We start from the raw sequence: 18,017 nt of genomic DNA on the forward strand, positions 1-18,017 counted from the left end.
TCAGCTCTGAGTTTCACTTGATTTTTGACTATAGAAAAATACTATTCCGAACTGTTCTCTCAGCACAGACTTTATGGATAATGCCTACAGGTGACCCACAGCCCCCAGAGACAGGGCATTTAAGGCTATGGTACCTTACATTTCACCAGCAAAGGAAATGGTGCCCGCATCCCCTCCTGCCTCCCCACCACAGTGATCGCTCATCTGGCATGGCCCGATTCCCTCTCAAGGAAGTCTGCCTTAATTGCCGGCCCTAACAGCAAGGCTGTCAAGAACACTGAAGTCAATAAGGTGAATTGCCCGTGGGCCTTTCTACCACTGCCAGCACCTGCCTTGACAAGCAGCCTGTAAATAGACTTTCATCAACATCTCTTTCGCTGTCCAGCAGAGCTCACTTAGGAAGCAATAACTGTCATGTGAAATTGCCAGTAGAGGAAGCCCCCATGCAGCGAAGTGGTAAAATGATCTGAACAAGAGATGCACCAGATTTTCCATAGCACAGGCACTGAGGGGTACCACGAGGGAGAGGTGCCGGGGACAGGTAGATGGGGCTCCAGCCCCACATGGCCACCTCTGGAAAGGTTTCTGAAGCCACGTGCTTATTTAAGCAAATCTGGAAGATCCAACACCACCAAAGTCCTCATCTCAGCCCTAGTGGGATGTGGGATAATGGCCAAATATTTGAATAGTTATAGTTTAACCAACGGACTCTTCTGAGCTACTTCACCAGGGAAACGACTGAGATGTTTCAAGTGACTGCTACCCCTGAATGCCTGGCTTTGAGGAAGTGCCCTCTGCAAAGGCAGGGCCCCTTTGAAGTGGCCAAAAAGCCATCCCCACTGCCACATACAACCACCACTGAACGAGCCTCCTCCTGAAGGGGGATATCAGTGCTCAGCAACACCGAACATGAGCATAGGATAGAAAGTGAACAACAAATCCAATCCATGCTGCAAGGGAAATATTAACCACAACTGGACAACTGTAATGCCAGTAAGTGTCTTGTGACCTCTGAGTTCAGAGGGAAACCGTGTCTTTTAAGGGCATGCTTTGGCTTCCCAAACTTCAGACCGCGACAGTGTTATGTACACGAGCTACTTTTAAACCTACTTTGGGAAAGCTCTGTACACTCAAACTCACATATATCTCACACTGTTGGCACAGCTCCCGCAGCCCACCAAGACAACATCTTCCTCCAGGAAGCGTTAAGAGAATGTGTGATGTCTTGCTGTAAGGGGCTCAAGGGCAGAGGCTCCTTGGTGAAGATACCCTGAGGTGTGTCTGGAAAGACCATCCCAAAATGAAAGGGGCAACAAAGGGATGGAAAGAGAGCTCGGTGAGCTAGGATGCATGGGCAATTCCCACAAATGTTGTCCGAAAGGTTTCTCCCCGGCAATGCCAAACACCTCATCTATAGTACGTATAAATTTGGTAGCAGCTGAAGCCCCTGATTGCTGCCAGCTGGAAGGGGCCTGTAAAAGCATTACGTGTGGGACGTTAATAGGACTGTAAAAGCAAAGATTAACGTCAGGGTTTACAACCAAGGCTGGCTCACTGTCCTGAGCATGCACTGTCACTAATCACATTAATAGCATCTCAACAGACAGGCCAATAAAAAGCCACGTGAGAAAGGCAAGTGATGCATTTAAATCAGAGGCATCCTTATATGTGGACGTGTTGCATGCATGTGACAGGCAGTGGTGCCTACTTGGGAGGGAATCCTAGGTTTGTTTCCTGCTCTGTGGATCCATAGGTTTTGCCTTCATACTGGACCAAAAGCTGAAGAACATTTCATGTCCTTAATATCAGCAGCACGGCTCTTTTGTTACCTGCATTGCTGAGGCACATAGTTAGACCTGTACTGGCTCTGCACGCGTCTCCCCTTCTACGCTCGCTGTCTCTCAGCTCCCAAAACTGCAAAAGCCACGACTGCTAGTTTGAGAGCTATCAAAGCGGTAACATCCACTCACATCAGTGTTACTGGGCAGTGCTGCTTATCAGTGAGCTATTCAGTCCAATAAGCCTGCATCACCCTTTATGAAAACAGTACTGCAATACCATGCAACAGCATTAGCAGAGCACACTGTATTAGCACAGAACACATTAACCGTACCATGCTGATTCGATGATTCAGAGTGGGAGCAGCATTTAGGAAAATCAAGACAATTTTCATTGCGACTGATGGACACCGGGAATAAACTATTCAAGATAATGGTGTTTTCTAGGAGACCATGGTGACACTGCAATGTTTAACTGAAACTTTTATAATGTTCTTGTTTTAAGCAGGACAGAAAACATCAGTTCTCATCAAGCAAGCACGAGTTCACTTTTTCATGTAAAAAAAAAAAAAAGCCTACATAAATAATAGATGGAGCCCTGTCACTCATCGCTCATCTTTGGGATCTGCTTCCCAAAGGCACGTGCTGGACCTGTGAAGGGACTCACAGGAACACATCTGTTGCTTCTCAAGGACTGCTGCCCACAGCACCCTAACTACAGCATTTGAAAGGAATGGGGACAGCCAGGTTCGGAGTGCATCACCACCAGCACTCCACCCAGACAACTTTGTACATGTCCCTGCTACAGCCCTGCTCTAACCAATTCCCAGGGCTACAGACATGCCCTTCTGCAGCTGTCAGTTCAGAACAGAGAAGACTGATCTTGGTTCTAGACATGTGACACCAAAAAACCAACTCTGATCCACTGGGTAGCTGCCCATCTAACCGGTGTATGCAGACATGATTATTTGGGTAAATGTGATATATTTTATTAGACCGAGTGAATAGTTGGAAAAATTGTTCTTTGCAAGCTTTTGGGCACAGGTGCCTTTCTTCAGGCATAGGAAGAGTCTGCCAGTGTTCGTCTTCTCTTTAGGTCAAATAGAAGCTTAAATCAATATGCAAAAACGATAATTTTTTTGCAGATGGCAGGCAGGTTATAATGTGTGTGCACTTCCTCCACACTGACAAGCCCAGGAATCTTGCAGATCAGCTGGACAGGAATCTGCCATTTCAAGATCCATGACTGGGAGTTTTCTATCCATTTCCTCTAGCAGTCTTGGTACCTCTGTAATTGCAGCTGCAGCAACGCTGGTGACATACAATTTGTTTCGGTGCCACCATGCCAATCTGCATAGGGGTGGACTCAGATTAACTGTCCCCTCTTGCTGAAAGTCCAACTAATGGAGATTGGTTTAATCAAGATATATTGTAGAGGCCAAACAGAGCTTAGCTGCATATTTAACCAATGCAAAGCCTACAGAAAGAGGGCATTATAGCATCCTTGAAACGGCACTTGCAGTACAGAAGGTGGGAGGGAGGGTGATAGACCATATGCAAAGACATGCAGCAAAGCCAGGTCTCCTTTATAAAAGATTCTGTATTTAACACTAAACCTCTTTTAAAAAAGAGACGGTCTGGTACAGGCAAGTATGAAAATGAGTGTGCAGAGGGAGGGCAGGGGGTGAATTCTGGGAAGGAAACATGTCCAATGTACCTATCCCACCTCCTCCAAAAAGATTATGAGAGGGAAAGCGTGACCACCTAAATCCCTGTGCAGAAAATCCAGTGTCATACCGCACCCCTGCTACAGCCACGTCATGGTGCACAGTATTACAACCCTGGGAAGGTGAGCATGGAAGATACAGGTGGCCTTGAGAACAACATCAGAATGAGGAACTGCAATAGCGAAGGTGGGTCCTGAGCTGCATGTTAATCAGGAGATGGAAGTGAGCAGATAACCGATACAGTGAGAGCAAAGACTAGGCTTCCTGCTGCAGAGACAAGGAAGCTCGTTGGAGGTGGGGGCAGGCAAAGAATCTGAGCGGGGAGGGGAGGAATATAGCCACGCACCCAGGAATTGGCACCTTGTGACCTGGGGGTCACAAGAATGAAACTGTGCAGAGAGACCCAAGACCTGCCTTGAGGTTACCTGCTGGTGCTCAGGTCAGCAGTCACCGTGTCCTATATTAAACCACCCTGCCCACAGCTTCTTTGCATGAACTGCTTTGTCAGGGTAAGGCAAGGCACCTCTCCAACAACGCTATAGGCAACTTTCCATGGTCGGCTATGAGTAATGCCTCAAAATGAGAAGGATTAGGCAGCAAGGCTTTGAACAAATCTGCAGCATGTGTGGGCCTTCCTTCTTAATTCGTATTCCCAAGGACCCAGAGTGCATCTCATAACAAAAGGTTCATGGGACGGCAGCCTAAGCCCCAGCAATTGCTCTGTCCTCAATTCCATCTGTCATGACATATGTAGTTGTTTGCTCCATTCAAATCCTACCCGCCTCTAATTACAGCAAGCGGAAATGCTGACAGGGGGCACGGGGGGGCTCTAGGGGCTGCCAGTAGGGATTTGTTCGGAGGCATCTCCAGTCTGCTAACTTGCAAGGAACTCTCCCTGCCACTGCTCAGTGCTCAAGCCCTCAGCAAAGGCACAGAGCACCCTCCTTTTAGACATGGGGGAAACTGAGACGGGCATTCACATGGCATCTGCAGCAATCAGAAATGCCCATCTCTCCACAAAGGTGACACAGCTGCTGTGGCCTGTGCCTGGCTAATGGAATTTGGAAAATTAAAAGAGCCGTTTCCCATGTCAGGGCAGACCCTGTATGGAAGGATGAATATTTGGCTCTTCAATCTGGCCCACCTCCTCTCCCTCTTCTTGATTGCATGGAGGCTTAAAACTAATAGCTCACCACTTGTCTGTACACACAGCCTGCAAAGCGCTTTGGGACAGAAGGTGCTATGCAAGTGAAAGATCTGTTACACTTACATACTGTACTTTCATACTTGGTCATCTTTTCTTTAAAGGCCTGGAGGCCTTAAGAGAAAGGTGTCTGAAACACAAGGGAAGCAGGAAACAGCCAGGTGCCCGACACCACTGGTAATTAATTAATTCCATGTTTAAGTTGCAGGGAGGTGCTAGCAATTCATGCCAAAGCAGGCCAGATTACAGAAAAAAGCAGGAATGACTTTTAAAGCAAGCAAAACAGGCTTCTTTCCTCCAACTTAGGCCGAAGTCAAACCAAATGCTCAAGGACATTAAAGGTAGTTTTCTAATGAAAAATAAATGTATACCATCTATTTAATTTCACCCCCGTTTAAGCTTGTGCAAAGCAGGCCTGGTTATGGATGGAAGCCGGAGGGCTCAACATTAATGAACTCAGTTCCCCAAGAGTCCGGAGATCTTAGTATTCAATTTCTGTCAGCTTACAAGGGCCTGGGAAGCAAACCTGGCAAGAAACTAAGAGGAAAAAGAAACCTGCATTTTCCAGCAACCAGCTCCTATTGACCAACCTGTTTATCTAGACCATGGCTCAGGACCTCACATGTCTAACGGCACTTTACTGTGCATCAGCAGATGCACGACAAACAGAACCAAGGAGGTGATACTTCCCCTCTATCGGGTGCTGGTCAGGTCGCAGTTGGAGTACTGCGTGCAGTTTTGGGCGCCACACTTCAAGAGGGATGTGGATAACCTGGAGAGGGTCCAGAGAAGGGCCACTCGTATTGTTAAGGGCTTGCAGGCCAAGCCCTACGAGGAACGACTAGGGCACTTGGACCTCTTCAGCCTCTGCAAGAGAAGGCTGAGAGGCGACCTTGTGGCTGCCTATAAATTCATCATGGGGGCGCAGAAGGGAATTGGTGAGGCTCTACTCATCAAGGCGCCCCTGGGGGTCACCAGAAATAGTGGCCATAAGCTAGCAGAGAGCAGATTTAGACTGGACATTAGGAGGAACTTTTTCACAGTTAGAGTGGCCAAGGTCTGGAATGGGCTCCCACAGGAGATGGTGCTCTCCCCTACCCTGGGGGGCTTCAAGAGGAGATTGGATGGGCATTTGGCTGGGGTGATCTGAACCCAGCACTTCCCTGTCTATGCAGGGGGTCTGACTCGATGATGTACTGAGGTCCCTTCCAACCCTGACATCTATGTAGATCTGCTGCCTCGACACATGGCAGTTAATATTTAGTGCACAGCAGAACCAGCCTAACTTACTATTACAGGCTGAAAAATTAGATCAGAGCACCCACAGAGACAGACCAGAGGGACTTTTACTACTGATATTGAACATACCCAACTGGGACACACAGTCAAGCAGGAAAGCCACGGATATCTCCTCAAAACATCACTCCAAATTGCCCCAGAGACAGAGACCCCTCAGTGAGGCCGCATGCTTCAAACCAACTCCACTCAGGTTCTTCTGTGATGTTCACCACTATATCTTACCCCCTAGGAAAAGCCGCAGAGAGCGACACTCCTGCTAGAGCCAGGAGAGCAAATTCTCTCCAAGAACCCCCTGCATTGCCCTGGCAAGCAGAAGCCCTGGGCCCACACAGATGCAAGCAAACCAGCACCTAATGGGATAGAGATGAACAATTTACCAGGGGTGTAACAAGAAGCAAGGTTTTCTGCACATCGGTTGCCCCACGGTAACTGCCCGAGTGCATCTGACCCTGTGACAAGTGGAAACTAAAATGCTAGCCTCTCCAGGAGGGCGACTGCAGTTCAGTTTCTATTTGCTGCAGGGTAAGGTCATGAACATGGGCATTTCCTCTAAGGCAGCTGACACATGGCAAAGCTTCTATCCTTTTATCCCACAGGAAATTGCTTGTATGTCCCCAGGCTAGGGTAGCCAGGCAGACTCAAAGCAAAGGGCTCTACCAGGGTAGCTCTGAGAATTATCTGTCCTCCTTCCCTCCAAAAGCCTGCTGCCATAAATTGCTTCTCAAGTAGCAGGAAATAGGGGGGGAGCAGTATCTTTTTTTTAAACCAGAGATTAAATTAAAAAGGTGCATACTAACCTGACCAAGTTCATGGCCCGAGAGCGTCACTTGGCAGAGACTGCCGTAAAGCAGGAAGCTAATATCTGGGTCAGGGATCTGCGTGGCCTCGCGCTTCCGAACACTGTAAAGGCTCCAAGTGCAGCCCACAGCCTTCAAAGGGAGTCACTCAAAGTGTGTCTCCTTTCTGCCGGTGCAGTTGGGCATCACGCCTGCAGCACCCGCCTGTGCAGGATCCTCTGTGCATCAGAGCAGAGGGCGGAACAGATTGCGGTGATGGCTTTAAAAGCAAGGTGCCCACTGGAACAGGCTGTGCCACTAAAAATATCTCCACAACGACAACAAAGAGCACAGGGAAATTTTGCTTAGTTTATAACGCCATGAGGAAAACATCACAACAATAGGGGCAGGCTGCGCTGTGTTGTCACCTTGTAAACAAGACTGAGCACAACCCCTCAAACAGAAAGGACCCTGAAGGACTTGATCAGCTTCCAGGCTCCATCCAAATCTGACGGAAAGCCAGATATGGCATCTGAGGGGCAGGTACAGGATCCAGGAGGGGTAATTACAGCTTCCAGCTAGGACTATCTTTGGCAGATTATCCTGCAGATTTCATTTCAAGGTCAAGTTTAGCAAGGAGTAAAATCCTGAGCAACAGTGCACATATGTAGTGGCACAGGGACCACAGGAAGGGGGCTGGATCAGGACAGTCCTGGGCTGGAGGCTGCCAGCAGTCTTGAGTCCTCCACCTGTTCCCCTGGAAGCAGCAAGTGTCCTCTCCACAAATCTCCCCACAGGCTGCATCCTACAACTGCATCGTTACAGCTATTAGACCCTTCTGCCATGGCTTTTGAGGGAGAAGAGGAAAAATGGCTGGGAATCACGCAGAACAAAAATAAAAGGATGAAGCGCAGGGCTCCTTCACCAGGCCTTCAGAGCACACTCATAAGAGCAACAGCTACAGTGAGATGGGCTGATTGATTAGCACAGGAACAAAGCAAAGACTTTAGATGGGGCAAAACTCCAAGCTTAAAGGGACTGAGTGCATCCCTATAAGGTATACAGTGATCTTCTAAAGTGACCCGCTGGGCCAGAGACTATAGTGGGAGGGAGAATAATGGCTCCTGAATATCATTATGGCCCCAAGCAAGGCAACAAGCTCATACTGGAGGAAGCATGAAGAACAGCTCAGTAGCCTTGGGAAGCTGAAGCTTAAAGATGGCAAATTAGAACTAGCTTTCATGCTGCGTCTCCTGCGAGTCCCCAAGAGTCCCTGACAGGCCTAGACTGCTCCCCGCAGAGGCAGTACCCGCCTGCCAGGAAGGAAGAAGAGCAGACATAGCAAGAAGCTCGCAGGGAAAGTGGGTTATTAATGCCGTTTTCAGTTTATTATGAAATTAGGTCACTGAACAGACTTGCTCCACGTGGCAACTTGGTACTTTAGGATTCACTAACCCAGCCAACATGCATGTAGAAGGAAGAAAAGGAACGAAGTGGTAGCTATCGAATTCCTCTAGCGCACACACAAACACACGAGCATGCAGCACCTAAGTTCACAATAGAGGTGCGGCACATTTTTATTTCCCTACCGCCACTTACTCTGTGCAAGTGGGGAACCTGCCAAGGTGGCTTTGCCAACAGTCCCAGTTCTCATTTTAAGATGGGGAGGATAGCAGCTGGATCTCTTGAGCAGAGAGCCCTTGAGGCTTGAACTTATCCCAGAGAGCCAGAGTGTGTTGATAATCAGTTTGCCCAAAGCCTCCAAGTAGGCCACGAGCAAAGGAGATGGAATCTGGATGACAGTTTAGCCCTGGCTGTCTGGGTGAGGAAGAACGTGAGATGGACAGCAGCCTAATCAAACTGGCATGTGGGTTTTAGCACAAAACTGGGTCTTTGCCTAAAGCGCAGCCCAGACGCGTTTCATAAATAACAAGATGGATGTATTGGTTAGGTTTTGCAAGCCCACAATGAAAGTGGGGGGGAGCAAGAAAGAGATCTGTAAGCTCACTTAGCAACAGCAAACCCTCAGCTCAGCCAAGTCCAGCCTCAGTTCTTGGACCCCAGTGTTAATTTCTTCCAGATATCGGCTAACACTAAGCAAAAGTCTCTGAAGAGATGTTAAGGGAGGAAAAAGCTGCAGCCGTATCCAATGTTCACTTTTTACAATATCCAGAGAAGACATTAAAACAGGAAAAGGGAGGATTGGGGGGTTTAAAGAGGTATTTGTGCAGGTGAGAATGAAAACAGCAAGCACAAAGATGTAAAGGCATCAGTGAAGACTATTTTTTCACTCCCATGGGAAATATCACCCAAGCATGACGAGTAATACTGCAGGGAACCCCAGAGTCACCTGCCTTGGCACAGGGCAAGTAAACAGCACCTGTGATAGCTTTAATAACTAAACTGACCTCAGCTCCAAGGTGAACAACACGTGAGGAAGGGCATCTGGGCAAAAGGTTTGACCCACAGGATCCTATTAAGGCACACAACTAGCCAAAGGAATTCCATGTGCTGAGTGCTTGAAAACTGATGCAAAAAATAATGAAAACAGGAGTCTTTCCAACCATTTCCATGGGCTTTGGATCAGGCCTATTACTGACTTTTTCTTGGCACCGCAGAGGCTGCAAGAGGCACAAGGGAAGTTCCAGTCTATTCCCAGAATGCTGCAATATCAAGGCCTGACAGTCCAGAACAAGTGAGGAACATCTAAATAAATGTAGGACTTCTCATTTCACAGCTCTTGTGCTAATCGCCTCTGCACAGCAGCTGCAAGGAAACCAACTCCGCTTATTAATACATTTGTGTGGATATGCTGAGGTCTCCTTGGGAACTTGAGTATGCAGATTCCTCGCAAAATTAGCTGCCATGCATGCAGTACCAAGGGCTCAACCCTCCCTGTGATGCACTGTGTACATCAGCCCAGCTCTTGAAAACAGCTCCTGTGCAAGCCGCAGCAGATGACTCTCCAAGATCAACAGCGGCAGCAATGCGCGTCATCTACACACGGGCAAGAACTCCAATCTGCGTGGTAAGAATCCTTCGAAGGAACACAGGGCTGCTTCAGCAATTTCTCTGCAAATCTGCAGCCTGGGGTCTAACAATAGTGGCTGCAGGGCCACACAGCCTCTGACAGATAGCTACATACATGCACTTCAGAGTAGAGAAGACTGGGGTGAACTGCAGCATCTCTCAACTCCTCATACTTCCATAATGGCTCCATGCAGCAGAGAAACAAAAGCCTCAGCTGCTCCTTTAATCTTTAAAGTTAAATCATTTGGGTTAAATGACAAACAGCTGAAGCCATTAAGTCTTAGGGCAAAGACTGAAAGGAAAAAAGTCAATTCCCCGGACTGAGAGTTTATTGCCAATTTTACACCTCTCTCACCCCAGCAGCCAAGCAATAAAGATCACTGAAATGAGAGGTCTGAAAGGGGAAGTGTGACAATCTGACTAGAGCTATGCCAACAGCAGTGCTGGAATAAAGCTGCTTCTGAGCCAACACTGCTGCATTGAGGCGGTTCTCTGCCGTTCGCATCAGCAATGCCACCTACCGTTCCCCACACGCATCTACACTGCATAAGTCCTAAACGACCATTTGCAACCACCACAGCACCTCTGGCTGAACAGACTAGGAAACAACATAGATTAACAACATGTGTTAAGTTCTCTGGTCATACTCAGGTCCCTCTCTTTCAGCATCCATTCTCTGCCACTGTGAGATACAGGATACTTGGCAAGACAGACCTAGGGTCTGATCCAGTAAATGGCAATTCTTATGTTCTTTTTAAAATTAAAATTACCTAAAGAAACTGAGGCAGGAACTTTAGCTTAATATCACAATTTCCTTCTGCCATGAGGAATAGGTGCAGACAACTGTGACATGTATAAAACCACTGCAGCACTGAAACCTTCATTATCCAAACTCACCATCTGTTGAAGAGACATCCATTTCAAAAGCCATCTAAACCATGCTGTGTGCTTCATTCTCTAATCCCATCTACAAGTGCTTGCTGCCAAAAGTTTATACTGCTAGCAACTGATGCACATAAGAGGTGCATGAAGGCCAACAGATGGAAACCCTGGTTTCTATCACTGGTATTTTCATGGCTGAGAGTTTCTGCAGACATACTGCTTGTTCACTCATGTCTGTGCTTATACAGCCCTAGTTTAACACAGGGGCTGTTTCTGAAGGACGAAACACATTGAAGGAAAACCAAAAAACCAATTCCAACAGCCAACGTATTATATTCTCCTGGGTACTGGACAGACCCAGCTGATCCAAAGCCTTCTGAAGTCAACAGTAATGTTCCTATTCAGACTCCATCAGGTTTCAGATTAGGCCACTGGCTAGTTTTATCCTACACCTGACTTTCTAAACCCACTTGGAAGAAGTGAGAAGCAGGCAGGAAATTCTCTAGAACAGTACAAAACTAGCAAGCATTTTTTTCAGGAGAGAAAGGGTGGCTGCAAAAAATCAGGCAGTAATGATAAAGAAGGGGAAGAGAAACAAAAAAGCCACTGGCAGATACTTAACAGTGACTTTTTTAAAGATCTAACATTTCCACCTGTATTGTATGAAGCAGAGGCGAGAAACCCTCCTCTTCCTCACCAGTTACTCCCCAATTCGCATCCTAATGAGAGGACACCGTCTCTCTGGTGAGGAACACCTGGCATTTATGTGCTGATCACACCTCCCAAGCATAGTACGATTAGCTATTAACAGACTGAAACGGACATAAACTCCTGCAAGACCATTTCAGGCTGGACATAAGGAAGAATTTCTTTACTGTCCAAGCCCCCAAGGTCTGGAACAGTCTGCCATCAGAGGTGGTTCAAGCACCTACATTGAACACCTTCCAGAGTAAATTGGATGCTTATCTTGCTGGGATCCTATAACCCCAGCTGACTTCCTGCCCTTTGAGCAGGGGGCTGGACTCGATGATCTTCCAAAGTCCCTTCCAGCCCTGATGTGTATGTATGTATGTATGAACTGGGGGGAGTGGAACTGAGGTGGAATATTGGAACCATACTGAAAACAGATCAGTTCAAAGGTGGAACAGTCTCAAAGGAAAAGGTGGAAGCTCTATAGTCTGAGTCACTGAAAACTACACAAAAGGGCAATAGTTTGAAAACTGACTTCACAGTTTCAAAACTTGCCCTTAACAAGTGACCCAGACAAAATGACCTAACAAATAACCCAGAGAAAGATACCACCAAAATTCACATAAACACCATAGCAATAAGTTCTTAAAACAGTGAAATTTAAAATCCGTTTCTGTCAAAATAAGTTTGGATATCTGGGCTGCCATCATAAAGATGAAACTGAGGCTTTGCTGTTAGTGATGGACAAAAATATCCCTCTTGCCTGGAACTAAAGAAAAAGCTAAAAGAAAAACCCTCTTGTTGCTTAACCCATTTCAGAGAAAGGAGTTAGTTTGCCTGATCACCCATCAGTTTTTTCTGGCTTAACAGCCATGTTTTCTCTCTCTCTTTTTTTTTTTTTTAAAGGATTCTCTCTTTCAGCAGTTGTTGGACAAAAATGGATCCTAATGGCTGAAAAGGAAAACAAGAGAAAGAAAGAAACTGATGACACACGGAGTGCTGACAAGTACACAAATTGAACTGGGGGGAGGAATAAAATCACTGTATCTGCTCCATAAGAGGAAAGAGAAAGGTTACAATTAACAGAAGGTGAATGCTAATGCCTAAGAACAGCATCAAATTAATGGTATTCCTCTGTGTTAAAAGATTCAGCTTTTCGTCAGTCTCACCCAGAACTTTTTATGTTTTCAAGACAAAGGGCTCATCTAGATGAGGAAGTTAGCGTACAGTAATGTCGGCTGCAAGAATTCAGGACCCCTCATGTAGAGGCACTTAATCCAAAACAAAAATGCTTTGCTGGATTGAACTCTCATGGAAGACTATGAATGTCAGCACAGGAAGTTAGTGTGCAGTAGCTTGCAGACAAAGACGCGCTTCCTAGCTCGCTCTGCGCTAACTCCCACATGTGGAAAAACCCACAGGGAAAAAAAGCACAATGTAAAGTTGGAAGGAACCCTACCTACTTCCCAAGAGACAAATACGTCCCCAGCTTACCGTGGCTGTCACTTTGTCCCAGTCTGTTACAAAGGCACGAAATCCTTCCCCAAACAACGTACCAGCTGTCCTGCAAGGGGAGAGCAGCAACATAAGCAGAGGGTGGGAAGGAGAGAGGGAATTTTTAAGGAGCAAGCAATTTGCAAGAATATTTCAGTCTCCATAATGACCTTCCTGAGAACCAGGCAAAGCTAATTGAGAGCTCACCTGGGAACCCAAACATGCCCAGGCAGGGCAAATATATTTATAATTGTCTGATGTCTAAAGCTGATCTGGGATTAAATCCAGAAGAGCACCTGGAACAAAGCCAGCATCAATTTATTTTTGATACATGATTGCCATTCTAGAGCACTTTCCAGCCAACAAGAGTCCCAGAGGCCTTGAAAATTAATGAATTAAAGCTCACAACACTCTTTTATAGGACAGACACAATTTACTGTAGTTTCATGGATTCAGGGGTATGAAAGGTGAACTCTGGTTCCACTAGCATCCATGAGAGTTTTGCCAAAGAGCCAAGCTTTAAGCTTTCACCCTAAAATGACTACATTAAGGTCACACCTGCTGAAAAACTTAAACTAGAACATAAATATCCTGAGTCAACCACATGATAAGGGCCTCATTGCTCCTGCAGTTACACAGGGTAGAGAAGAAACAGTCATTCCTCAGTATGGGCTACAACAGGGGTGACCAACCTGTGGCACAGACAGTCTGCATGTGTGGCATGTGGCAAATCATGGAAGGAGCAGAAAGAGCAGCAGCAGACCAAGCAGAAAACACAGGGCTAGGGTAGAAAGCTGAGCAGCAAAATAGGTCAGGAGCAGATGATCAGAGTGGCACTAGGGAAAATTTGTGGCATGTCTGCCAGAAAGGCTGGGCCCCCAACTGGGGTGGAGAAGGAAGGGAATACCTGCACTAATTCTACCTTTCCCTTGGAGCTCATGGATACAAGCCACTGGGGACTGCTATGTGCCCCATGGGACAGGGCTGTCTGAGAAAGCATTGAGGTGACCAGATACCCACAGGGGCTTTGCACATACTTGAGGGATTCCAGCACAGTCTGGCGATGCTCAGCTGCCTTGAGGCGGATCTGCTCTCGGATGAGATCTGCGTTCTCACGCTCAGCTTTGGCACGAGCATGGGCCTCTGCCTCAATGCGCAGCATCTCATTCTTATGCCGCAGCTCCATCTCCCGCTCCACAGTGGCTTTAAAAGCAGAGAAACAAAGGGGAAAAATGGTGAAACCCTGCCCACACACTAGGTGTGTTGCAATCCTGTTCAATCTTGAAGGAAGAGAGCAGCTGGAGTATTGCAGTGCCCAGCCCCGGAGGACCACAGCAGAGTGCCTTCATGTGCAGCAGTTCAGCTTTTCCCCAAAAAAGGTCTGGGCATTACACGAGAGGTAGAGTTTATTAACTGCTCCTTGCAGATACGGCATTCATGAGTGCTCCATGTCCCACACGGCCTAGCATGCCCCAAAGGCACCTCAGCCCACTCACAGCACAACCACGGGGTTCCTAACCCTGGGGAACTGATATGGGACCTTACCTCGCCTCATGGCTTCCTGCTTCTGCACAGATTCCTCCTGTTTCCTCAAGTTCTCTTCATTAAGGAGTTGCTAAGAGCAGACCACACCAGAAGGAGTGTTAGGTTTGAATGAAAGCACAGAAAACTCTGCAGCTCTGGTCCAAGTGGTTTGAAGATCTCCTATAACCCCAGTACATGTGCAGACTTATACTTCCCCAAAGGCCACCAAGAAAGCAGTGCTTTTGAACAAAGTGGGGTTTCTCCAAAAAACAGCTCTAGACCAAACTCAAGATTCTCCATGTATTTCTGGCTTATGTGCCCGATCCCTGTTGGGGACACATTTTGATCCACCAGGCTGGGAAAGCAAGGATCCTACAGGGTGAGCAGAAATGTGGGAAACACCACACAGAAGTGCCTGGCATCAGTAAAACAGCTATCAGGATGGGGCCAAGGTTGGCACTACTACTCCCAGGCAAGGAAAGTCATGCTGACTGGTTTAGTTCCTGGCCACCTCAGAACATGGCATATCTTACCTGTTGTCGCAACTGATCTTCATAGCGCTGCCGTGCTAACTTGTCTTGGTACTGGGCTCTCTTTATTCAGAAAAGGGGGCGGGGGAGGAGAGCGGGAAGAGAGAAATAAAAGATCATTCATTGCCTTTCTAACATTGCCTTTTTATGTCCACAACTCCACCCACCACAAGCAAAGATGCATCCCAAAATGCTTTGCATCAATTCCCAGTAGCCTTTCAGGAATGGTGCAACTTGCACTATTCTCCTGCCTGTTTGAGCCTCTGCTGCAAACATCCACGCAATTAATTAGGTTTGGCAGGATTCATTTTACTAGACATTCACAGAACAATGGGAAAAAAATTTCCATCACTAATCACTGAAATTTACATAAAGATGTTAAAAAAAAAAAACAAACCAACCCAAAAAACTCCCAAAACCTGGGGACAGGGGGTGCTGTGCACACACACACTGCAGGAGCTGGGAACCATGCCAGTAAGGCTGTGCCAGGAAGTGGGGGTCGAACGGCAGGGCTGGTAGTGCTGGGAGCCCAGTGCCATGGCCACTCACTTTGCCCAAGTCCCAGCCAGGGCAGAGGCCAAACTCCCACAGAGGCTGGGCCAGATCAGGCTCTGCGGGAGTTTGCCCCCGACTCAGCTCGGACCTGGGTAGGGCGAGGGGCCAGCAGTACCAGGGTCCTGGGAACAACCAGCTCGGTCCCCCCACACCCCCTCCCCGAACAGCCTTACCAGCATGACCCCAGCTTGTGCAGCAGGCACTACACATGCATGAAGGCATGTGTGTGTTAAAGCACACCAAATTGCTAAAAACTGAGAACACCAAGCCTAAATTTAATCTTTATCAGAACAAGACTGATTCTATACAAAGATCTCTATGCACGAGATGTGGCAAGTCCTAGGCACAAAAAGAGCTGGTGTCATGGAATAAGCCTATTCATGTCTAATACTATGTGCTCCCCTTTGACCTGGTGCACCCAGCCAGGTATTGGTGCCAACCAGCTTCTCCAGGTTTCCTCACCGCTTGATTTTGTTTGGTTTCTTCATTTAATGTCTTTCTCCTCTCCTCTCCTTGCACCCGGATCTGTTCATTCTTCAGCTGTTCTATAGCAGCCTCATATTCCTACGGCAAGAGGGCAAAGAGGTCAGCAAAGGCCAACTCAATGCAAGAGCCTCCAGAGGGCTGCAAATGACAATCGTCGTCCTGAACATGCAACTTGCAGGAGCAATCACATGCAGCAAAACACAGACTTAGACATGCACTGCTACAGCAGAGGCTCACATCGCAATCAATTTTATGTTATAAGGAGGCAGGTAGATAAACACTGCGTCACACAGCAACATCCCACCTTAAGAGCACCTACAGTTACCATCTGCAGCGACATCTAGAGAGCAAACACGGACTCGATAAATTCTTTTAAAAGTCCAGCCTGTCTCCTACTTTAAAGCAACTGTCAAGAGAGCTGAAACCACACACGTGTACACTGGTAAGTGATGCAAAACCAGTAAAATAACTGTCTAGGAAAGAATAAACAACTGTTCCTGTGGCTAAGACCATATACTAGTCAAAAATCACAGAATCGTAGCAGAGCTGCAAGGGACCTCAGGAGATCATCTAGTCCAGGGGTGGGCAAAATGTGGCCCCACAGGCTATTCTATCCCTAAAAAGTTTAGAAAATAAATATTTATCTGCTTCTGGCTGCCTGTCATGTGGCCCTTGATGGCTTGCCAAAACTCAGTAAGTGGCCCTCCGCCAGAAATAACTGCCCACCCCTGATCTAGTCTAAGGGTGCTCACTTGGCACCCAACGAACCAAATCCAGCCCACCAAGCTATGGCATCCAGCTGTCTGAGCTCGCCACGGGGTGGGAAATTTGGCAGTGGGGGAGCAATGACAACTCATCCAGCCACCCCTCCCCTGCTGCCAAATTCCTAAGCTCTGTGCAGACAGATAGAGGCTCAGCCAGGCCCCTTCCTCCTCTGTGCAGCCAGATCAGGCCCACCAGCAGGATCCAGCCTGCAGATGAACTAGATGCTGCCCAACCAGACCATGAGGCAAAAAGGCTGAACACGACTGATCTGGTCCCTACTCAAGGCAGGATCAGCCCCGTGTAAATGAGGTCATCCTTGGCAGCTGCTCTTTCTCTCTCGAACTCCTCCCCAAGGCCCGTCAGAGTCGGAGCCTGGACACCGTGGGAGCATTGCAGGACCAGCCTATTGGACAGGCATTTAGCAAGCCAAGTTAGGCCGAGGGACCATTTGTAGGGGACACAACTCCATTTTTATGCCAGTATCCTAGTCCCTTTCATTTCCTCTCATCACCCCCTTGTCTTATAAACGATTCTGTTCTCTTGCTGTCAGCTGCCTTGAGCCCCAGCAGAAAATCAACCCAACCAACTGGCTGTCCAGCCCTTTCAGGCAACTTAATCTTAAAAACTTCGGCAACAGCTCCCAGCCGCAAGGACGGAGAGCGAGGCCCCGACCATCAGACGCGCTCTGCACCTTGTCCCAGGTAGGGCAGGGAGACAAGGGCACTGCCAGCGTCCTGCTGCGAGGACGGGGAGGAATTTCTTTGGAAAACACACCGGGTGCGCACACGGACGCGGCCCACGCGCGCCTGGATCAGCCCATCGGACCACGCAGGCCAAATGCAGCCCGGACGGGAGCTCCCCCCACCCCCACCGGCCCCGACCCACCTTGACTTTGGCCTGCTGCTCCAGCTGCAGCGTCTGCTCCTGCATGTGCGCCAGGCCCAGGGCGTCTTTCGCGTGGCCTGGAACAGACGGGACCGTTACAACCGCACTCTCCCGCCCCAATTAGCCAGCCCCCACCGCTCCCCGGCCTCACGCACGGGACGCGTCGAGCTCCCGGGCCGCCTTGGCCGCGCGCTCCAGCCCGGTGGGGTCGAAGTTGCTCCATTTGTCCTTGGGGGGCGGCGACGGGGGGTCCCCGCCGGAGGGGGGCGGCGGCGGCGGGAGAGGCCCGGGCGCGGGTCCACCACGGTTCAACCCGAAGAGCCACGACATGGTAGAGAGCGCACGCGGAGCCGCCGCCGCTGCCGCCGCTGCCACTGCGCAGGCGCGGCCCC

At 48.4% G+C, this 18,017-nt stretch overlaps 1 protein-coding gene across 1 annotated transcript in view; it reads right to left on the reverse strand.

Annotated features, from left to right (window-relative positions):
• The window catches only part of LOC109314405 (ATPase family AAA domain-containing protein 3-like), a 50,529-nt gene extending 32,559 nt beyond the window's left edge, over positions 1-17,970 (reverse strand). Inside the window, exons 1-7 of the mRNA XM_019541565.1 lie at positions 17,781-17,970; positions 17,626-17,702; positions 15,952-16,053; positions 14,938-14,997; positions 14,426-14,495; positions 13,918-14,083; positions 12,881-12,950 (exon numbers count right to left, since the gene is read on the reverse strand). Coding sequence (XP_019397110.1) covers positions 12,881-12,950; positions 13,918-14,083; positions 14,426-14,495; positions 14,938-14,997; positions 15,952-16,053; positions 17,626-17,702; positions 17,781-17,955 — 720 coding nt within the window. The 5' untranslated portion in view covers positions 17,956-17,970. The remainder of the gene's footprint in view (positions 1-12,880; positions 12,951-13,917; positions 14,084-14,425; positions 14,496-14,937; positions 14,998-15,951; positions 16,054-17,625; positions 17,703-17,780) is intronic.
• Between the last annotated feature and the right edge of the window lie 47 nt (positions 17,971-18,017).

Source organism: Crocodylus porosus, unplaced genomic scaffold, assembly GCF_001723895.1.
Source record: "Crocodylus porosus isolate Cpor-Errol unplaced genomic scaffold, CroPor_comp1, whole genome shotgun sequence".
NCBI classification, from domain to species: domain Eukaryota; kingdom Metazoa; phylum Chordata; order Crocodylia; family Crocodylidae; genus Crocodylus; species Crocodylus porosus.